This window comes from Heptranchias perlo, chromosome 10, assembly GCF_035084215.1.
Source record: "Heptranchias perlo isolate sHepPer1 chromosome 10, sHepPer1.hap1, whole genome shotgun sequence".
In the NCBI taxonomy this organism is placed as follows: domain Eukaryota; kingdom Metazoa; phylum Chordata; class Chondrichthyes; order Hexanchiformes; family Hexanchidae; genus Heptranchias; species Heptranchias perlo.
In genome coordinates, this window is record NC_090334.1 from 5,845,938 (window position 1) to 5,869,321 (window position 23,384).

Sequence of the window (23,384 nt, forward strand, 5' to 3'; positions counted from 1 at the left end):
TACAAACAACTGCCCTAGCTGTTCAAATTTAGATCAGTTCACTTGTGAAGTTGAACTCCATGAGTTCAACATAGAAATTGGTCACGTGGGTATGGCATAACATTTGGAAGTCTACGAAAGACTATTTCATCCAAGAGTCTTCCAAATTATTGTAATGTGTAAGAAACATGTTCATATATTAACCTCCTACGGACTGTTTCACACTTTGCGCTTTTTGGTATCTTGTTGTGTCTCTTTGCCTCTGTATTATTCTACTTCGATCAGTTTTAGTCTATGTTCATTGGTCTGACAGTGTGATACTTGTCACCTTTTGGGAAAAAGCGGGAGAATGTGATGAGCACCCCATGCAATCTCTGGTGTGCTATACCGTAATTAAAGGGTAACTCTTAGTCCTGTGACACACTATCCCATTCACAGGCTGGCCTAAGGGCACAAATTCCAGTCCATAGGAGACTCGGTCCATTTATATGAACGCTTTTCTGCCGTGAGCACAAGAAAGCTTGAACCACATCACTGTCCCCATTGGCTTACTGAGCATTCCTGGCCGGCCTCCCATCTTCCACCCTCCGTAAACTTGAGCTCATCCAATACTCTGCTGCCCATATCCTAACTTACACCAAGTCCTGTTCTCCCATCACCCCTGTGCTTGCTGACCGACACTGGCTCCCAATCTGGGAACACCTCATTTTAAAATTCTCATCCTTGTTTTCAAAGCCCTCCATGGCGTGGTCCCTCCCTATCTCTGTGCTTTCAGCTGCCTAGGCCCCAAGCTCTGGAATTCCCTCCCTAAACCTCTCCGCCTCTCTCTTCTCCATTAAGATGTGCCTTAAAACCCACCACTTTTCTGTCCTAATATCCCCATTTGTGGCTCGGTGTCAACTATTGTTTGATAACGCTCCTGTGAAGCGCCTTGGGACATTTTACTATGTTAAGGGTGCTATATAAATGCAAGTTGTTGTTGTATTGTGTATGATTAGTCAATCTCTGGTCTGGGACTTCATTTTGCCAATTCAGGTATTTTTGACATCATTTTGTTGCAGGTTATCATACATAGAATTACGTAGAATTTACAGCACAGAAACAGACCATTCGGCCCAACTGGTCTATGCCGGTGTTTATTCTTCACACGAGCCTCCTACCTCCCTACTTCATCTCACCCTATCAGCATATCCTTTTAATCCTTTCTCCCTCATGTGTTTATCTAGCTTCCCTTTAAATGCATCTGTGCTATTCGCCTCAACCACTCCATGTGGTAGCACATTCCACGTTCTCAACATTCTGAGTAAAGAAGTTTCTGCTGAATTCCTTATTGGATTTATTAGTGACTATCATATTTATGGCCCCTGGTTTTGGACTTCCCTACAAGTGGAAACATCTCTACGTTTGCCCTATCGAACCACTTCATAATTGTAAAGACCTCTATCAGGTCACCTCTCAGTCTTCTCTTTTCTACAGAATAGAGCCCCAGCCTGTGTAGTCTTTCCTGATAGGTACAACCTCTCAGTTCTGGTATCATGCTTGTGAATCTTTTTTGTGCTTTCTCCAATGCTTCTATATACTTTTTATAATATGGAGATCAGAACTGTGCACAGTACTCTATGTGTGGTCTAACCAAGGTTCTACATATTTTTAACATAACTTCTCTGTTTTTCAATTGCATTCCTCTAGAAACGAACCCCAGTGCTTGGTTTGCACTTTTTATGGCCTTATTAACCTGTGTTGCGACTTTTAATGATTTGTGAATCTGTACCCCTAGATCCCTTTATACCTTGTGTTATGTTATTGTTACTCGAGGTAGTCATTTCATTGTTCAGGTGATTGTGTTCTTTAAAAATAGAATAAACTTATTAAAAAAAATTGAACATATATTTTGATTATAAAATAACTGTTCTCTGTAACCACCTTGTCTAGCTGTGCCCCGATTGGTCACATGAACTCCCTGTCTACTCCAAAGTCTGCCTGAACACTTTGGAAAGGCTGGTACTGAAAATAAAGAAAGCAGGAATCGCTGGACATATTTTACAATGGATACGTAATTGGTTGATTACTAGAACCCAGAGATCAGTGGTGCAGAGATTGTCATTAGCCTGGGAGAATGTGACCAGTGGGGTCCCACAGGGATCTGTTATGGGACCTCTTGTTCAATATCTTCATAAATGATCTGGCGGTAGGGGGTCACAGGCACGGTGGCTAAATTTGCAGATGATACAAAGCTAATGAAGGTCGTATACTCCAAAGCTGAACAGGATAAGCTACAGGAGGATTTGAATATACTTGGCAATTGGGCAGACAGGTGGCAGATGAAATTCAACGTAGAGAAATGCAATGTGCTTCATATGGGGTCAAAAAACCCAGGAAGGGACTATTACTTAAAAGGAAAGAAAATAAAATGAAATGAAAGAGATCTGGGGGTCCTGATTGACAATAAATTGAACAATACTTGATGTCAGTGAATAAATCCGATGTTGGGATACATTAAAACATCAATATTGAGTCAAAGTAGCGGGGTAATCGAGCCACTTGATAGATCTCTGGTGTGGCCGCACTTAGAATACTATACACAGTTCTGGTCACCACAATACAAAAAGATATTGCAGCTAATGAAAGGATACAGACGAGAGCTACCAGAATGATTATGCTGTTGGAGGGATTAAATTACGAGGAGTGATTATGTAAATTGGGCATGTTCTCACTGGAAAAGAGGTTAAGAAGTGATAGGATTGCTGATTTTAGGATTCTGAAGGGTCTAGAGAATGTAGACTATGACAAGCTGTTTCATTTTGTCCAGAACAGTAGAACCAGAGGTCACGGCCTGTGCTTGAAGGGGGGTAAATTCATAACAGATCTGTGGCAACATTATTTCAGTGAGGGAGTGGTTAATCTATGGAACAGACTACCTAGGGAGACGGTGGAAGCAGATAGTAATGACTCATTCAAATGAAAATGATAGATTCCTTTCAGAAAATAACATTTTGGGATACAGTATCTTTAGAGTAATTTGAGACATGACATGTGGTAAGTGTAACAGGTTTGGGATGAGTAATTTGAGACATGACATGTGGTAAGTGTAACAGGTTTGGGATGAACAGGTGACTTTGGACCTATGGACCTCTGGGGGTTTTCCTCACCTCATGTCTAGATCTATTGTAGACTAATTGATAGAGATTGATTGCCATGTGTAGTCAACAACTCCTTTATCATTGTATCATGTGATTATTAGGATGGTAGATGGCAAACTAGATGGACTGTGGTCTTTTTTCAATAAATAACAGTTCCTATGAACAGTCCCAATTCTTTCTGCCTGCTTACATTCTTAACTAATGCTTGCAGCCTTTTCTTTACAACTTCCTGTCCAGAATCCACACCCATCCCCTCGATGCTTTCCTTATTCGTAGTGGCATCATGGCATCAGGACGAGAGGTTAGTCTACTGTGGAGAGGACTTCTCTTTTTCATGTGGGGTGTACGACGAGTTGAATATGGGAGCTGGAGGCTGTGCAGGTCCAAAAGAGATTGCAGGGCTATGGGGAAAGGGCAGCGGAGTGTGATTAATTGGATAGCTCTTTCAAAGAGCCAGCAAACGCAAGATGGTCCAAATGGCCTCCTTCTGTGCTGTAAGATTCTATAATTCTATGTTGCCACAATGTGATAATGGCAGGAGACTAAAAGTCACATTTCTGAAGTCATTCAATAACAGTTCTAATTGGTCAAAAAGGCAGCAGCCATTTTAAATGCAACTTACTAGTAACTGATTGGCAACCAGTCATTTTTTCCCTTTTGATAAAGTTTTAACAATTAGTTGATTGATTAACTTTTAAGAGTCGGTCAACAAATTCCACAATTTTGGAACATAAGAATTTTGGGAGGCAGAGAAATGTCATAAGGTCAAGCAAGTCTCGCCCTTTATCACAGATCATTCCCATCTACCCACCTTCTTACTGCATCCCTCAATTACTTCACCCTCCAGACACATATCCAATCGTTTCATCAATTGCCACAACAACATTGATTTGTCCTCCCCGTTGGACTGTGCAATCCAGGTACGCTGTTGTCAGTGCATTGAAAAGTCAACTGCGACTATGTTTAAGTGGGATCAGTGTGAGGACAGGTTGCTCACCTGCAGTACTGTGCTGGTTTGAAGTGGGATCAGTGTGAGGTCAGATTGCTCACCTGCAGTACTGTGCTGGTTTGAAGTGGGATCAGTGTGAGGACAGGTTGCTCACCTGCAGTACTGTGCTGGTTTGAAGTGGGATCAGTGTGAGGACAGGTTGTTCACCAGCAGTACTGTGCTGGTTTGAAGTGGGATCAGTGTGAGGACAGATTGCTCACCTGCAGTACTGTGCTGGTTTGAAGTGGGATCAGTGTGTGGTCAGATTGCTCACCCGCAGTACTGTGCTGGTTTGAAGTAGGATCAGTGTGAGGTTAGACTGCTCACCTGCAGTACTGTGCTGGTTTGAAGTGGGATCAGTGTGAGGACAGGTTGCTCACCTGCAGTACTGTGCTGGTTTGAAGTGGGATCAGTGTGAGGTCAGATTGCTCACCCGCAGTACTGTGCTGGTTTGAAGTGGGATCAGTGTGAGGTCAGACTGCTCACCTGCAGTACTGTGCTGGTTTGAAGTGGGATCAGTGTGAGGACAGGTTGCTCACCTGCAGTACTGTGCTGGTTTGAAGTGGGATCAGTGTGAGGTCAGATTGCTCACCTGCAGTACTGTGCTGGTATGAAGTGGGATCAGTGTGAGGTCAGATTGCTCACCTGCAGTACTGTGCTGGTTTGAATCAGGTCAATCTTCAGTTTTGGGTCCAAGCTCTTGTCTATGTGGAAGACAAAATTTTCATTCCACACAGGATTTGAGATAGGTTTGAGAGTGGTGACCTGCTCCTCTTCATAGGCTCCATCAACTTTCAAAGACATATTATACTGTGTGTTAACACCTGCAAGAGCAAAACAGAACTTATTGAGCACTAATATCTTAAAAAAAACAATGAGAGGAGAGCACAGTACTCTTTCACATAAGAATATAAGAAATAGGAGCAGGCCCCTCAAGCCTGCTCCGCCATTCAATAAGATCATGGCTGATTTTCAACCTCAACTCCACTTTCCCGCCCGATCCCCATATCCCTTGATTCCCTTAGTGTCCAAATATCCATCAATCTCAGTCTTGAATATACTCAATGACTGAGCATCCACAGCCCCCTGGTGTAGGGAATTCCAAAGATTCACAACCCTGAGTGAAGAAATTTTTCCTCATCTCGGTCCTAAATGGCTAACCTCTTACCTTGAGATTATGATCCCTAGTTCTAGACTCTCCAGCCAGGGGAAACAGCCTCTCAGCATCTACCCTGTCAAGCTCTCTAAAAATTTTATACGTTTCAATGAGATCACCTCTCATTCTTCTAAACTCCACAGAATATAGGCCCATTCTACTCAATGTCTCCTCATAGGACAACCCTCTCATCCCAAGAATCACCTGGGTTCAAATCCAGCTGAGACTGATAGGATAAGTCTCGTCTCTCTGTAAGGGTCCAATGTAAAATTAGTTTTACACACTTGAGTGTGTGGCCCACCCTATTGAATAAGGTCGAAGTGCTGGCAGCAGAGTGCAGATCGGGAACATTTAAAGGCCAGAATAATTTATTCAAGTGAGGGTTCTGTGCATCTTGCAGAACCCGTTTTCAATTTTTGAATACTCCAGCATTTCACTCACCACGTACCGAGCTTGCACAGCACAAGGTGGTGTTAACTGGCAGGAAGGCCCCCATGCTCATGAAGGATTTTGGACTTCTAAAGAAAACTAAAAGCATGGGCTGGAAACTCTGGATTGCTCAAAGAACAGAATCTGGTTAAAACTATTAACAACAACTAAAAAACAACAGAACAGTTACAAGATGGCATGCTGGGAAGCATGAAAGGTATTATTACTGCTTCAGACTGTTAGTGTTGTCTCAAGCACCACATGTTCGTGCTGCCTGCTCATTATCATGAGTTAGGCGTGCAGCCAGTGCCAGCCACACTATTCACTGGCTGCTGTCTTTTTGGGGATCAGATATCGGGAGTGTCTGAAATCACTTTCCTCTTTCAGGATGACAGCGTGTCTGCTCCCCTACCACCCACTCTGCCAATGCCCTTGTTAGTGCCACACAAACAGCTGAGCCAGACTGCTCCTGCACATGCCGAGATGCTGCAGTCTACAGCCGGGCCCCCGAGGCCCAAAGCTGCTCGAGGTCGTCCTCCACAGCCATGTAAAGTGTCTTCAATTGAAGCTCAGCAGCCTTCCACCACCCAAGCTGCAGCTACTGGGGAAACACTTCATTGGAGCACCAATATAGGCACAAGGGACTTGCACAAGGGTGATTCATAATTATTTCTGTTAACTGTTAGATTGAGATGTCATTGAGTTGTTTGACAAATTTGTTTTTTGTTCTGGATTTGGTGTTCGTGTTTATACTTGTAGTTAAGTGAGGGAAGACCTATAAGGCTGGACTGAAGGACGGTGGTAAGGATAGTGGGACTGTTGGTGTATTTGGGGATGGTTTAGGTGAAGTGCTCTTCGATGAGCTGCTCTCTAAGAGCTCTGGCAGCTCGGGGATGTTCCTCCTCCTCTTCCTGCCCAGGTGGTGGTAAGAGCTGGCCCCTCATGATGGCAAAGTTATGGAGCATGCAGCAGACAACGACAAATCTGGATACGTGCTCAGCGGTGTACTGCAGGGCTCCTCCTGAACAGTCCAGGCAGCGGAAGCATTGCTTAAACACGTGAATTGTCTGCTCAATGAAGTTACTTGTGGCGGCATGGTTCTCGTTGTAGGCGTCCTCTGCAGCTGCACCCGGATTCCTGACCGGAGTCATGAGTCAGGTCCAGAAGGGATAGCCCTCGTCTCCCAAAAGCCAGTCTGTAACTTGCTGGCCTGGTTGGAATGAAGGCAGCACAGAGGACTGGACAGGATGAAAGAGCCATGACTGATACTGGGATAACGGGCACTGATCTGCAAAATGAGCTGCTTGTGGTCGCAAACCAGCTGTACATTGGGGGAGTGGAATCCCTTTCAATTGATAGAGATGCCAGGCTGGTGATGTTTGTGCATTCAGTGGCATCTTGCACCATGGGGAAGCCTGCCATGCGGTGAAACTTAGTGCCCTCTCATCTTGCTTCACTCTGTCAATAGGGAAGGAGGTGTAGGTGTTTCTCCTGGTAAAGAGAGCCTTGGTGACCTTCCTGATACATCGGCGGACCGCAAACTGGGAGTTTTGGCTGCTGTCACCTGTTGCAGCATGAAAGGAGCCCGTGGCATAAAGGTTGACAGGCACAGGCAGCGCTGTCCATGTCCCAGTGCAATGCTCGAGCTGTGGCTGCAGCAGGTGATATAGCTCAGTGACAACATCCATTGTGAAGCGAGGGCGCCTCAGACATTGCTCCTCAGGGAAGTTAATGTAAGAGAAGTGTTCCCTGAATACCCGCTGCGGGTATGGCCTCCTGCACGGTGCCCTCTGCCTCCTCCATCTTGTCACAGATGCTCCTGCTCTCCACAGTCTTCCTGGCTGCTCCCCCTCATCCTCCACACCCGAAGGCCCTACCAGACCACCCATGCTGTCAAATGGTTTAGAAGGCAGCCAAAAGCTTCAGCAAAATCTTCCTCTCAGCAGTCAAACTTAACTTTCCAGAGGCAGAAAGCAGGCCAAAAAATGCCCAGAAGGTAACCAGCAGCCTGAAATGACAAACCAGCAACTAACCTGTAAGTGCTGCATGATCCCTTTAAATAATGCTTAATTGTAAACAATTTTACAACACCAAGTTATAGTCCAGCAATTTTATTTTAAATTCACAAGCTTTCGGAGGCTTCCTCCTTCCTCAGGTGAACGTTGTTGGAAATGAAATCCTCGAAATGAAATCGCATTTATAAATCACAGAACAATGCTTGGTGATTACAGACAGTTTTTTCAACTGCCCGTTGCCAAGGCAATCAGTGTGCAGACAGACAGGTGTTACCTACAAGGTCTCCGAATATACAAATCACCAAAAAAAAACAAACCAAAAAAAAACAGAGATAGAGAGGTAGAAACATAGAAAAGACAGCAACTGACCCGTTATATTAAAAACAGATAACATTTGTTCGCTGGTGGGGTAGCGTGACATGAACCCAAGATCCCGGTTGAGGCCGTCCTCATGGGTGCGGAACTTGGCTATCAATTTCTGCTCGACGATTTTGCGTTGTCGTGTGTCTCGAAGGCCGCCTTGGAGTACGCTTACCCGAAGGTCGGTGGCTGAATGTCCTTGACTGCTGAAGTGTTCCCCGACTGGGAGGGAACCCTCCTGTTTGGTGATTGTTGCGCGGTGTCCGTTCATCCGTTGTCGCAGCGTCTGCACGGTCTCGCCAATGTACCATGCTCTGGGACATAAATAGTGCTGGTGAGGGGTCCTTCATGGCCTGTTAGTGCCACAAGTTGCTGGGTGAGTTTAGCACGTGGCGAGTCAGGCACCGGGGCAGACCGAAATCGGAAAAGGATCCTCCAACAAGCGTATGATCCTTGATTACATAAGATAGTTCTGGCATGCGCTCTGGACGCCTACGGAGAAGCCTGATCCAATAGGGCGGTTGGCGCGCTTGCGGTTCAAAATGGGCGGATGCTTCATGCCCGCCAGATCGGGAGCTTATGCAACCGTTCAGTGTCCGAGAAATGGGCGCGATTGAATTTCCAGGCGTTAGGAGAGAAGTCACAGGAGACTGTGACTGAAAACATATGTTGAGGGAGCAAAGGCAATAATGAGTCAGCATTCCACCCTAACCCTAACCCCTTGGACCAGGATGCGGTTACTTCAAAAAGCTGCTCCAATGAATCGACCTGCTCTACCGAGCCAAGCTGCCCAGCCAACCTGCCGTTTGTTTAGAAACTAGCTAGCTCTGGTTGGTGATCTAACTCTTCCCAAGGGGGAAGAAGATGGTAATCTTCACCTAGATCTCTCTGTTAGAACCATAGAACCACAGAAGATGTTAAGTGCTCCAGCACGACTAACGCCATCAACAAGGCAACCGAACGCCAACTGACGGCTTCCCGCTCCAAAAAGCAACACACTTGACATTCCTAACCAATACGGTCCTTTTCGGGGCCAACATCAAACGAGAGACGTCGGCCCACATCTACATGTCTGCCACCTCAATGTGGAAGGCCTCTCACCTGCAAAATGCGACTACTTGACCAAGTTGCTACTCGTGCTACAAGAGTCTCAGGTAACAATCAAGCATCAAAATATCGCATTCCCGGATATGTTAGCAGTGAGCCAACACCAAACACAACACGAGTTGACAGCTTTTGAGACAAGAACTCTGGAACAACTGTTCCTTGAATTTGAACTCTTCAACACCATACGCCTTAGAATCTTAGAAAGGTTACAGCACGGAAGGAGGCCATTCAGCCCATCGAGTCCGTGTCGGCTCTATGCAAGTGCAATCCAGCTAGTCCCACTCCCTCGCCCTATCCCCGTAGCCCTGCAAATTTTTTCCTTTCAAGTACTTAGTCCGTTCCCTTTTGAAGGCCATGATTGAATCTGCCTCCACCACCTCCTTGGGCAGTGCATTCCAGATCCTAACCACTCGCTGTGTAAAAACGTTTTTCCTCATGGCACCTTTGGTTCTTTTGCCAATCACCTTAAATCTATGTCCTTTGGTTCTTGACCCTTCCGCCAATGGGAACAGTTTCTCTCTATCCACTCTGTCTAGACCCTTCATGATTTTGAATACCTCTGTCAAATCTCCTCGCAACTGTCTCTGTTCCAAGGAGAACAACCCCAGCTTCTCCAGTCTGACCACGTTACTGAAGTCCCTCATCCCTGGAATCATTCGAGTAAATTTCTTCTGCACCCTCTCTAAGGCCTTCACATCTTTCCTGAAGTGCGGTGCCCAGAACTGGTTGTGGCCAAACCAGTGTTTTATAAAGGTTCATCATGACTTCCATACTTTTGTACTCTGTGCCTTTATTTATAGAGCCAAGGATCCCGTAAGCTTTTTTCACCCTTTCTCAACCTGTCCTGCCACCGTCAACGATTTGTGCACATATACCCCCAGATCTCTGTTCCTGCACTCCCTTTAGAATTGCACCCTTCAGTTTATTTTGCCGCCCATGCCACCAGCCTGTCTATATTTGCTTGAAGTCTATCACTATCCTCCTGTTTGCTACCCTTCCAAGTTTTGTGTCATCAGCAAATTTGGAAATTTTGCCCTGTACACCCAAGTCCAATATATATCAAGAAAAGCAGTGGTCCCAGTACCGACCCCTGGGGAACACCACTGTACATCTCCCTCCAGTCCAAAAAACAACTGTTCACCACTACTCTCTGTTTCCTGTCCCTTAGCCAATTTTGTATCCCTGTTGCTACTGCCCCCTTTATTCCGCAATATTGATGATAAGCCTACCATGTGGCACTTTATCCAACGCCTTTTGAAAGTCCATATACACCACATCAACTGCATTGCCTTCATCTACCCTCTCTGTTACCTCATCAAAAAATTCTATCAGGTTAGTTAAACACGATTTGCCGTTAACAAATCCGTGCTGGCTTTCCCTAATCAATCCACACTCGTCCAAGTGACTGTTAATTCCGTCCAGGATTATCGTTTCTAAAAGTTTCCCCACCACTGAGGTTAAACTGACTAGCCTATAGTTGTTGGGTTTATCCTTACACCCTTTTTTGAACATGGGTGTTACATTTGCAATTCTCCAGTCCTCTGGCACCACCCTCGTATCTACGGATGTTTGGAAGATTATGGCCAGTACCTCCGCAATTTCCACCCTTACTTCCCTCAGTAACCTAGGATGCATCTCATCCGGACCGGGTGACTTACCTACTTTAAGTACAGCTAGCCTTTTTGGTACCTCCTCTTTGTCAATTTTAAGCCCATCCAGTATCTCAACTATATCTTCCTTTACTTAGACTCTGGCAGCATCTTCTTCCTTGGTAAAGACAGATGCAAAGTACTCATTTAGTACCTTGGCCATTCCCTCTGCCTTCATGACAATGAGAGACGGCGCGTTTACAATTACCAATGTTGATAGGCCACCAAATGTTACCTGGCCCAAACTAATTTTGCCAAATCATAGCCACCCTTCAATATGGGGTGAGGACATCACATAACCTGGGGTTATGACGACCGCAATGTTGCAGGTGAACAGCTCCTTGAATGGGCCTGGAATCAAGAAAAATACCTACTTTTCGATCTTCAGAAGCCAGGAGCATTCCATTCTGCTAGACGGAGAAAAGGCTACTCTCCAGATGTGTGCTTTGTGAACTGTGACAAAAATGTACACCCCGCCCCCCCGGTGGTGGAACAATCTGTCCTTGATGTCTTTTCCACATAGTCAAAATCGACCTATTGGTCTCCAAAACCCATTCATCAAATCACTACCAAAGCCACGTTGGAGTTTTATGAAGGCTAACTGGAATCACAGAAATACAGGTATAATGAATTCCTCTGAACGCTGAAAACTACAACAGGTTTATCAACCTCCTTAAGGTGGCCGCGAAAGGAACATCCCTTGTGGGTACAGGAAAGCCTATACTCCCTGCCGATCAGTCGATAGTGAGGCAATTCTAGAGGAACATAGGACAACAGGTAGCCCTGCTGCTGCAACTGCACTCTTGGAATCACTAAATTCTGCTAGTAAAGAGCGAGGGGCAAGACCCTAGATTTCACACACTCGAGCAGGGAAACCTGGAGACTTCTCTGTAACCTGGTAGTGCTAAATTAGAGCCATTGCCTCCCAAATACTCCCGAATCCCAAGATCCACGCAGATCGCCATCAAGAAAGGGAAGTAAAAAAAGTGCTGCTTTGCTCCCTTTCTGACTGCCCACCAACATCATTTTTATCAAGGTCATTCAACAAAGAAATGGACAAAGTTTTGGCACTTACCAAAACTAGCAAAACTGCAGGCTCAGGCGGCATTTTCTCAGAATCCCTGAAGAACCTATGTCAACATGTCCGCGACTGGCTAGCATGCTTCTTTACCAACCTGCACGCCTCTGGCCAGATGCCCGAGTTATGCCAACATGCAAAAGTCACTGCCATCCTGAAAGCGGTGAAGTACCCGAAAATCCGGAAAACAACCGGCCAATATCATTCCTGTGCGTTATGTACAAGCTCCTGGAAAGGATTTTACTCCAAAGACTGATGCCTCTCTTTGAGGAGTAGATCCCAAAGAAGCAATGTGGGTTTAGAACTGGAAAGAACACCTGTGACCAGGTAATTGCACTTGCAACCCAGACCAAAGCTGGTTATCAGTGTGGGCTCAAAACAACAGAAGCTTTTGTGGACTTGCCTGCAGTGTGGGAGGACGGTCTACTGCCGAAAATGTCTAGAATAGTACGTTGTAAACCAACATCTAATACCGTTCACCTGACGAAGGAGGAAGCCTCCGAAAGCTTGTGGAATTAAAAATAAATTTGTTGGACTATAACTTGGTGTTGTAAAATTGTTTACAATTGTCAACCCCAGTACATCACCGGCATCTCCACAACATCTCATGGAACAGATTAGCAGACCTCGACTACTGAATAAAAGGCTCACACAGGACTCAGTCTTAGGACCAGCACTTTTCAATCTTGACATCTGTGATATCCCGCTGACCCAGTCAAGGACATTTGGATAGGCAGAAAACAACCGGCCAATATCATTCCTGTGCGTTATGTACAAGCTCCTGGAAAGGATTTTACTCCAAAGACTGATGCCTCTCTTTGAGGAGTAGATCCCAAAGAAGCAATGTGGGTTTAGACCTGGAAAGAACACCTGTGACCAGGTAATTGCACTTGCAACCCAGACCTTTTGATAGGAACTCTTCCTCAAGCGGAATGCATGCTTGAAGACTTGAAAATACTTGAGGACTATTATAAGCTGTGGCAATTTCGTCCAAATCCTCAGAAAATGCTCGTCTCTGCATTTCATTTGAGCACCTGGCATGCAAAGAATCGCCTGCATGCTCCCTTCTGTGGTACTGAACCCAGGCACCAGGGTTTCCAAAATGAACTTGAAGTGGTTCTGGACCTACATTGGCTCCTGGTCTGACAACACTTCGATTTTAAAATTCACATTCTTGTTTTAAAATCCCTCCATGGCCTCGCCTCTCCCTATCTCTGTAACCTCCTCCAGCCCTACAACCCTCCGAGATCTCTGCGCTCCTCCAATTCTTGGCTTTTGTGCATCTCCGATTTTAATCACTCCACCATTGGCGGCCGTGCCTTCAGCTGCCTGGGCCCGAAGCACTGGAATTCCCTCTCTAAATCTCTGTACCTCTCTTTCCTCTTTTAAGACGCTCCTTAAAACCAAGCTTTTGGTTACCTGTCCTAATATTTTCTTATATGGTTCGTGTCAAATTTTATTCGATAATACTCCATGTGAAGCGCTTTGGGATGTTTTACTACGTTATAGGTGCTATATAAATGCAAATCGTTGTTGTTGTAGTCTCACATACCATCATCATTTAATGGAAACTGTAGCCAAGGTAAAAACTAGGGTCAACTTAATCCACAAATTAGCTGGCACCAGTTGGGGGGCAGACACTCATGCCCTGTGGAGCGCCACCTTTCTCAGTAGCTGAACACTGCGCACCAACATGGGCAGGAAGTCCACGGTACCAATCTTGTTGACAACAATTGAACACGGCAATGAGAAGCATCACAGGAGTGCTGAAACCAGCATCAACAGTCTGCCACCATCTTGCAGAAGAGAAGTAGTGATAATCAGGGAATACAAACAGGCCCTAACAAACTCAGACCTGCCTATTAATGAAGATCTGGCACTAATGTACTCACTGGGAGGTTAACTTGAGGAGTGGGGAGGTTTAAACTAATTTGGCTGAGGGAGGGGCACCAGGATGAAGCATTAGAGAGGGGAAACAAGGTGCATAGAGGACTGGGAGAGACAGCACTAGAATAAAAAGTAGTTCAGAAATAGGAGGGATCAGACAGGGAGAAATGCGAGGCACACTAATGTGGGTTTGGAGTGCATGTGCATAACAGCACGGAGTGTGGTAAATAAGGGTTATGAGCTGCAGGCACAAGTCCCCACATGGGATATGATATAGTGGCAACAACAGAGCCTGGCTCAAACAAGGGGAGGAATGGGCACTTAATATTCCTGGTTACAATGTATTCAGGAAAGATAGGGAAGAAAAAAAAGGAGTGGGGGAGTTGCTGGCAGTATTGATCAAGGATACTGTTACAACACTAGAAAGAGATGATGTACTTGGGGTTTCAAAGACAGAATCTATTTGGTTAGAATTAAGGAACAACAGAGGAGCTATTATGCTGCTGGGCATATACTATAGGCCACCAAACAGTGGGAAGGAGATGGAAGAGCAAATTTGCAGAAAGATGCAAGGACTTTAGAGCAGTGATAACGGTGGACTTCAATTATCCTAATATAGACTAGGAAAATAACAGTGTAAAGGGAAAAGAGGGGGGGGGAATTCATGAAATGTGTACAAGAGAACTTTTTCAATCCGGCCCAACGAGGAGGGAAGCAGTGCTGGATCTAGTCCTGTGGTTTGAATTGAGGCAAGTGGAGCAAGTCAGTGGGGGAGCGTTTGGGAAACAATGAGCACAATATTATTAGCTTTAGAGTTATGGAAAAGGACAAGGAAAAAATCAAATGTGAAAATACTCAACTGGTGGACTGTTAATTTCAGTGAGTTGAAAAGGGATATGGCCCAGGCGGATTGGAATCAAAGATTGACATGTAAACAGTAAATGAGCAATGGGAGGCCTTCAAAGAAGAGATAATTCGGGTACAGAGTAGATACATTCCCATTAAGGGGAAAGGAAGGGCACCCAAAGATAGAGCTCCCTGGATGACAAAAGATATAGAGATTAAAGTGAAACGGAATAAGGAGGCTTATGCTAAATGTCGGTTCATAATTCAGCGGAGTACCAAGATGAATACAAATATTGCAGGGGAGAACTGTAAAGGGAAATAAGAGGGGTAAAGAGAGAGCATGAGAATAGATTAGCAGGTAACATAAAAGGGAATCCAAAAATCTTTTATAAACATATAAATAGTGAAAGGGCAGTCAAAGGAAGGTTGGGGCTGATTAGGGACAAAAAAGGAGATCTTCTTGTGGAGGCAGAGGGCATGACCGAGGTACGAAATTAATACTTTGTATCTGTCTTCACTAAAGAGGATGCTGCCAATGTCACAGCAAAGGAGGAGGTAGTAGAGAAATTGGATGAAATAAAAATAGATAAAGAGGAGGCACTTAAAAGGTTGGCAATATTCAAAGTAGAAAAGTCACCTGGTCCAGATGGAATGCATCCGAGGTTACTGAAGGAAGTAAGGATGGAAATTGCAGCGGCTCTGGCCACAATCTTCCAATCCTCCTCAGATATGGGAGTGGTGCCAGAGGACTGGAGGATTGCAAATGTAACACCCTTGTTCAAAAAAGGGGAGAGAGGGATAAACCCAGCAACTGCAGGCCAGTCAGCTTAACATCAGTGGTGGGAAAACTTTTATTGACAATAATCCGGGACAAAATTAATTGTCACTTGGAAAAATATGGGTTAATAAATGAAAGCCAGCACGGATTTGCTAAAGGCAAATTGTGTTTGACTAACTTGATTGAGTTCTTTGATTAAGAGAGTGCGGTTGATGTTATGTATATGGACTTTCAAAATAAAGTACCACATAATAGACTAGCAAGATCAAAGCCGTTGGGATTAAAAGGACAGTAGCAGCGTGGATATGAAATTAGCTAAGGGACAGAAAGTAGAGATTAGTGGTGACAGGTTGATTTTCAGATTGGAGAGAAGTGTGCAGTGTTGTCCTCCAGGGATCAGTATTAGGACCACTGCTCTTTTTGATATATATAAATGACCTGGACTTGGGTATACAGAGCATAATTTTAAAGTTTGCAGATGACACAAAACTCGGAAATGTTGTAACCAGTGAGGAGGATAGTAACAGATTTCAGGAGGACATAGACAGATTGGTGAAATGGGCAGACACATGGCAGATGAAATTTAATGCAGAGAAGTCTAAAGTGATTCATTTTGGTGGGAAGAATAAGGAGAGGCAATATAAACCAAATGGTACAATTTTGAAGGGGTGCAGGAACAGAGAGACCTGGGTGTGCACGTACACAAGTCTTTGAAGGTGGCAGGACAAGTTGAGAAGGCTGTTAAAAAGGCACATGGGATCCTTGGTTTTATAAATAAAGGCATAGAGTACAAAAGCAGGGAAGTTATGCTAAACCTTTATAAAACACTGGTTGGGCCCAAGCTGAATTATTGTGGCTAATTCCAGGCACCACACTTTAGGAAGGATATCAAGGCCTTGGAGAGGATGCAAAGGAGATTTACTAGAATGGTACCAGGGATGAAAGACTTCAGTTACATGGAGAGACTGGAGAAGCTGGAGTTGTTCTCCTTAGATGTGGAGATGCCGGTGATGGACTGGGATGGACAAATGTAAGGAATCTTACAACACCAGGTTATAGTCCAACAATTTTATTTTAAAATCACAAGCTTTCGGAGATTATCCCCTTCGTCAGGTGAATGAGTGAAAGATTCTCAAATCGCATATCTTATATTAGGCTGGGACAGCATCACACCAATCAAAAGGTGTCGTTGTTGTTCAAACAGGCCAATCACGGAGAACAGCACGTCCCAGTACACTGGATATACATTGAGTCAATTACACAGACAGAAAGAAAGAGACCTATATGGCAGAGAGAGAGAGAGAGAATATTAAAACACATAACTTTTTTTTCTTCCCTTTTTGCTGGTGGGGTTACGTGTAGCGTGACATGAACCCAAGATCCCGGTTGAGGCCGTCCTCATGGGTGCGGAACTTGGCTATCAATTTCTGCTCGACGATTTTGCGTTGTCGTGTGTCTTGAAGGCCGCCTTGGAGAACGCTGACCCGAAGATCAGTGGCTGAATGTCCTTGACTTCTAAAGTGTTCCCCGACTGGGAGGGAACCCTCCTATCTGGCGATTGTTGCGCGGTGTCCGTTCATCCGTTGTCGCAGTGTCGGCATGGTCTCGCCAATGTACCATGCTCCGGGGCATCCTTTCCTGCAACGTATGAGGTAGACAACGTTGGCCGAGTCACAGGAGTATGAACCATGTACTTGGTGGGTGGTGTCCTCTCGTGTGATGGTGGTATCCATGTCGATGATCTGGCATGTCTTGCAGAGGTTGCCGTGGCAGGGTTGTGGTGTCATGTCGTGGACGCTGTTCTCCTGAAAGCTAGGTAATTTGCTGCGAACGATGGTCTGTTTGAGGTTGGGTGGCTGTTTGAAGGCGAGTAGTGGAGGCGTGGGGATGGCCTTAGCGAGGTGTTCGTCGTCATCGATGAAATGTTGAAGGCTGCGGAGAACATGGTGTAGTTTCTCCGCTCCGGGGAAGTACTGGACGATGAAGGGTACTCTGTTGGTTGTGTCCCGTGTTTGTCTTCTGAGGAGGTCTATGCGATTTTTCGCTGTGGCCCGTCGGAACTGTCAATCGACAAGTCGAGCGTCATATCCCGTTCTTACGAGGGCGTCTTTCAGCGTCTGTAGGTGTCCATCGTGTTCCTCCTTGTCTGAGCCAGACGAAATCGAGGTTCTCAGCCGAGGGCTCAATTACTGCCCCACCACCAAAATGGACCCCACTAGTCTCGCGGCAGACACAGAGGAATTCATCAGGAGAATGAGACTCCGGGAATTCTTCCACAAATCCCAAGATTTCAGCAGCGAGCCCAATGAGACAATCAACGATCCGGAACAGCAGACAGAGGGATCCGCGGTACAGCAACCGAAGAAGAAAGAGTCAAACTGGACTCCTCCGGAGGGTCGCTGCCCTCAGCTGGACATGTATGCTCAAGCTGTCAGGAAATGCGTCAATGCCAGATTCATCAGCCGCACTCACAAGACAGTCCAGAATGTCACCCAAGCACAACGCAACGCCATCAACGCTCTCAAGACCAACCGCAACATCGTCATCAAACCAGCGGACAAAGGAGGAGCCATTATCATACAGAACAGAACGGACAATTGCAAAGAAGCATACTGACAACTGGACAACCAGGAACACTACAGACGGTTACCCGCAGATCCGACCAAAGAACACACCCACCAGCTCAACAAACTGATCAAGACCTTCAAAGCATCTTACGTGCTCTCATCCCACGTACTCCCCGCGTGGAAGACTTCTACTGCCTCCCAAAGATACACAAAGCCAACACACCCAGACGTCCTATCGTATCAGGCAACGGAACCCTGTGTGAGAACCTCTCTGGATACGTCGAGGGCATCCTGAAACCCATCGTACAGGGAACCCCCAGCTTCTGTCGCGACACTACAGACTTCCTACAAAAACTCAGCACCCACGGACCAGTTGAACCAGGAACACTTCTCACCACGATGGACGTCTTGGCACTCTACACCAGTATCCCCCACGATGACGGCATCGCTGCAACAGCCTCAGTACTCAACACCAACAACAGCCAATCTCCAGACGCCATCCTACAACTCATCCGCTTCATCCTGGATCACAATATCTTCACCTTCAATAACCAGTTCTTTACCCAAACACACGGAACAGCCATGGGGACCAAATTCGCACCCCAATACGCCAACATTTTCATGCACAAGTTCGAGCACGACTTCTTCACTGCACAGGATCTCCAACCAACGCTATACACCAGATACATCGACGACATTTTCTTCCTATGGACCCACGGCGAAGAATCACTGAAGAGACTACACGATAACATCAACAAGTTCCATCCCACCATCAAACTCACCATGGACTACTCCTCAGAATCGGTTTCTTTCTTGGACACACAAATCTCCATCAAAGACAGGCACCTCAGCACCTCACTCTACCGCAAGCCCACGGACAACCTCATGATGCTCCACTTTTCCAGCTTCCACCCTAACCACGTCAAAGAGGCCATCCCCTATGGACAGGCCCTACGAATACACAGGATCTGCTCAGACGAGGAGGAACGCGATGGAAACCTACAGACGCTGAAAGACGCCCTCGTAAGAACGGGATATGACGCTCGACTTGTCGATTGACATTTCAGACGGGCCACAGCGAAAAATCGCATAGACCTCCTCAGAAGACAAACACGGGACGCAACCAACAGAGTACCCTTCGTCGTCCAGTACTTCCCCGGAGCGGAGAAACTACACCATGTTCTCCGCAGCCTTCAACATGTCATCGATGACGACGAACACCTCGCTAAGGCCATCCCCACGCCTCCACTACTCGCCTTCAAACAGCCACCCAACCTCAAACAGACCATCGTTCGCAGCAAATTACCTAGCTTTCAGGAGAACAGCGTCCACGACAACACACAACCCTGCCACGGCAACCTCTGCAAGACATGCCAGATCATCGACACGGATACCACCATCACACAAGAGGACACCACCCACCAGGTACATGGTTCATACTCCTGTGACTCGGCCAACGTTGTCTACCTCATACGTTGCAGGAAAGGATGCCCCGGAGCATGGTACATTGGTGAGACCATGCAGACACTGCGACAACGGATGAACGGACACCGCGCAACAATCGCCAGTCGGGGAACACTTTAGCAGTCAAGGACATTCAGCCACTGATCTTCGGGTCAGCGTTCTCCAAGGCGGCCTTCGAGACACACGACAACGCAAAATCGTCGAGCAGAAATTGATAGCCAAGTTCCGCACCCATGAGGACGGCCTCAACCGGGATCTTGGGTTCATGTCATGCTACACGTAACCCCACCAGCAAAAAGGGAAGAAAAAAAAGTTATGTGTTTTAATATTCTCTCTCTCTCTCTGCCATTTGGGTCTCTTTCTTTCTGTCTGTGTAATTGACTCAATGTATATCCAGTGTACTGGGACGTGCTGTTCTCTGTGACTGGCCTGTTTGAACAACAACGACACCTTTTGATTGGTGTGATGCTGTCCCAGCCTAATATAAGATATGCGATTTGAGAATCTTTCACTCATTCACCTGACGAAGGGGATAATCTCCGAAAGCTTGTGATTTTAAAATAAAATTGTTGGACTATAACCTGGTGTTGTAAGATTCCTTACATTTGTTCTCCTTAGAGCAGAGAAGGTATGGGGAGACTTGATTGAGGTGTTCAAAATCATGAAGGGTTTTGATAGAGTAAATAAGGAGAAACTGTTCTCAGTAGCAGAAGGGTCGGTAACCAGAGGATACAGATTTAAGGTAGTTGGCAAAAGAGCCAAAGGCGAGATGAGGAGAATTTTTCTACTCAACGAGTTGTTATGATCTGGAATGCGCTGCCTGAAAGGATGGTGGAAGCAGATTCAATAATAACTTTCAAAAGGAAATTGGAAAAATACTTGAAGGGGAAAAATTTGCAGGGCTATGGGACTAAGTGGATAGCTCTTTCAAAGAGCCCGCACAGACACGATGGGCTAAATGGCCTCCCTTCTGTGCTGTATCATTCCATGATCTCCAGAAGCTTCTGAAATGCCAATTTAGGAATAAAAACAGAAAATGCCAGAGAAGCTCAGCAAGTCAGGCAGCATCTGTGGAGAAAGAAACAGAGTTAACGTTTCAGGTCGAAGACCTTTCGTCAGAACTGCAAGATGTTAAGAGAGTTTTTGAGCAAATACAGAGCCAGGGAAAGGGGGTGAGGGGAGGAAATAACAAAAGGGAAGGTCTGCGATAGGGTGGAGGGCACGAGTGATTAAATGACAAAAGGGATGATGGTGCAAGGCAAGGTAAGTGGTAATGGGACAAGTTGAGAAACAAAAGACTGATCAGGAGTAGCTGGAAATGGCAGCAGCAGAACCATTACCAGCACTAGCTGACCGAAAAAATGGGAGCAGTGGTTAAGATCTGAAGTTATTGTAAATAATGTTGAGTCCGGAAGATTGTAAAGTACCTAAACGAAAGATGAGGTGCTGTTCCTCGAGCTTACGTTGAGCTTCATTGGAACAGTGTAAGAGGCCGAGGACAGAGAGGTCAGAGTAGGAGTTGAACGGGGAATTAAAATGGCAAGTATAGAATCATAGAAGTTACAACATGGAAACAGGCCCTTCGGCCCAACATGTCCATGTCGCCCAGTTTATACCACTAAGCTAGTCCCAATTGCCTGCACTTGGCCCATATCCCTCGATACCCATCTTACCCATGTAACTGTCCAAATGCTTTTTAAAAGACAAAATTGTACCCGCCTCTACTACTGCCTCTGGCAGCTCGTTCCAGACACTCACCACCCTTTGAGTGAAAAAATTGCCCCTCTGGACCCTTTTGTATCTCTCCCCTCTCACCTTAAATCTGTGCCCCCTCGTTATAGACTCCCCTACCTTTGGGAAAAGATTTTGACTATCGACCTTATCTATGCCCCTCATTATTTTATAGACTTCTATAAGATCACCCCTTAACCTCCTGCTCTCCAGGGAAAAAAGTCCCAGTCTGTCTAACCTCTCCCTGTAAGTCAAACCATCAAGTCCCGGTAGCATCCTAGTAAATCTTTTCTGCACTCTTTCTAGTTTAATAATATCCTTTCTATAATAGGGTGACCAGAACTGTACACAGTACTCCAAGTGTGGCCTCACCAATGCCCTGTACAACTTCAACAAGACATCCCAACTCCTGCATTCAATGTTCTGACCAATGAAACCAAGCATGCTGAATGCCTTCTTCACCACCCTATCCACCTGTGACTCCACTTTCAAGGAGCTATGAATCTGTACTCCTAGATCTCTTTGTTCTATAACTCTCCCCAACGCCCTACCATTAACGGAGTATGTCCTGGCCCGATTCGATCTACCAAAATGCATCACCTCACATTTATCTAAATTAAACTCCATCTGCCATTCATCGGCCCACTGGCCCAATTTATCAAGATCCCGTTGCAATCCTCGATAACCTTCTTCACTGTCCACAATGCCACCAATCTTGGTGTCATCTGCAAACTTACTAACCATGCCTCCTAAATTCTCATCCAAATTATTAATATAAATAACAAATAACAGCGGACCCAGCACCGATCCCTGAGGCACACCGCTGGACACAGGCATCCAGTTTGAAAAACAACCCTCTACAACCATCCTCTGTCTTCTGTCGTCAAGCCAATTTTGTATCCAATTGGCTACCTCACCTTGGATCCCATGAGATTTAACCTTATGTAACAACCTACCATGCGGTACCTTGTCAAATGCTTTGCTGAAGTCCACGTAGACCACGTCTACTGCACAGCCCTCATCTATCTTCTTGGTTACCCCTTCAAAAAACTCAATCAAATTCGTGAGACATGATTTTCCTCTCACAAAACCATGTTGACTGTTCCTAATTAGTCCCTGCCTCTCCAAATGCCTGTAGATCCTGTCCCTCAGAATACCCTCTAACAACTTACCCACTACAGATGTCAGGCTCACTGGTCTGTAGTTCCCAGGCTTTTCCCTGCCGCCCTTCTTAAACAAAGGCACAACATTTGCTACCCTCCAATCTTCAGGCACCTCACCTGTAGCGGTGGATGATTCAAATATCTCTGCTAGGGGACCCGCAATTTCCTCCCTAACCTCCCATAACGTCCTGGGATACATTTCATCAGGTCCCGGAGATTTATCTACCTTGATGCGCGTTAAGACTTCCAGCACCTCAAGGTTACGCTTGCAGACAGAGCAGAGGTGGTTCAGCAAAGCGATCACCCAATCTGTGTTTGGTTTCCCCAATGCTCCTGCATTGTGAGCAGCGAAATACAATATACTAAATTGAAAGAAGTACAAGTAAACCGCTGTTTCACCTGAAAGGAGTGTTTGAGGCCCTGGATAGTGGAAAGGGAGGAGGTGAAGGGGCAGATGTTGCATCTCCTGCGCTCGCACAGGAAGGTGCCGTGTGGAGGAGAGCGGGTGTTGGGGGTGATGGAAGAATGGACCAGGCTGTCGTGGAGGGAGCGGTCCCTTCGGAATAATGAAAGGGGAGGGGAGGAGAAGACGTGTTTGGTGGTGGGATCATGCTGGAGATGGCGGAAATGGTGGAAAATGATACATTGAACCTGGAGGCTGGTGGGGTGGAAGGTGAGGACCAGGGGGACCCTATCATGGTTTTGGGAGGAGAGGGAAGGGAAGAGGCCACCTTAGGAACCTTTTCTGGTTACACGCCGAAACTTTTAATACCTCAGAACTTTCACCTAAGGCTAAGCAGCGGAGGATGTGGGAAGCCAGCGGGGTCAAGAATCAGGACCTGATCATGGACCGTAATATCAACCACCCAGCTTCATCATGCCACGTGAAATATGTGTCACTGTGAACCACATCTTCATAGAACTTCATATGAGCACAGCAAACACCTATATATAAATGGAAGATGAAGAATAGCCCGATGTGCGACTGTGCAGACTATCAAAACCATGGACTATTGGTCGCTAAAATCCTTACCTGGTAAAATAGCT

The 23,384-nt window shown here is 45.9% G+C and overlaps 1 protein-coding gene across 2 annotated transcripts in view; it reads right to left on the reverse strand.

Annotated features, from left to right (window-relative positions):
* Positions 1 to 23,384, reverse strand: part of LOC137326252 (cytosolic phospholipase A2 zeta-like) — a 101,777-nt gene that overhangs the window by 44,177 nt on the left and 34,216 nt on the right. For both annotated transcript variants that reach the window (XM_067991172.1, XM_067991171.1), the window contains exon 8: positions 4,753 to 4,931. In XM_067991172.1, coding sequence (XP_067847273.1) covers positions 4,753 to 4,931 — 179 coding nt within the window. The remainder of the gene's footprint in view (positions 1 to 4,752; positions 4,932 to 23,384) is intronic.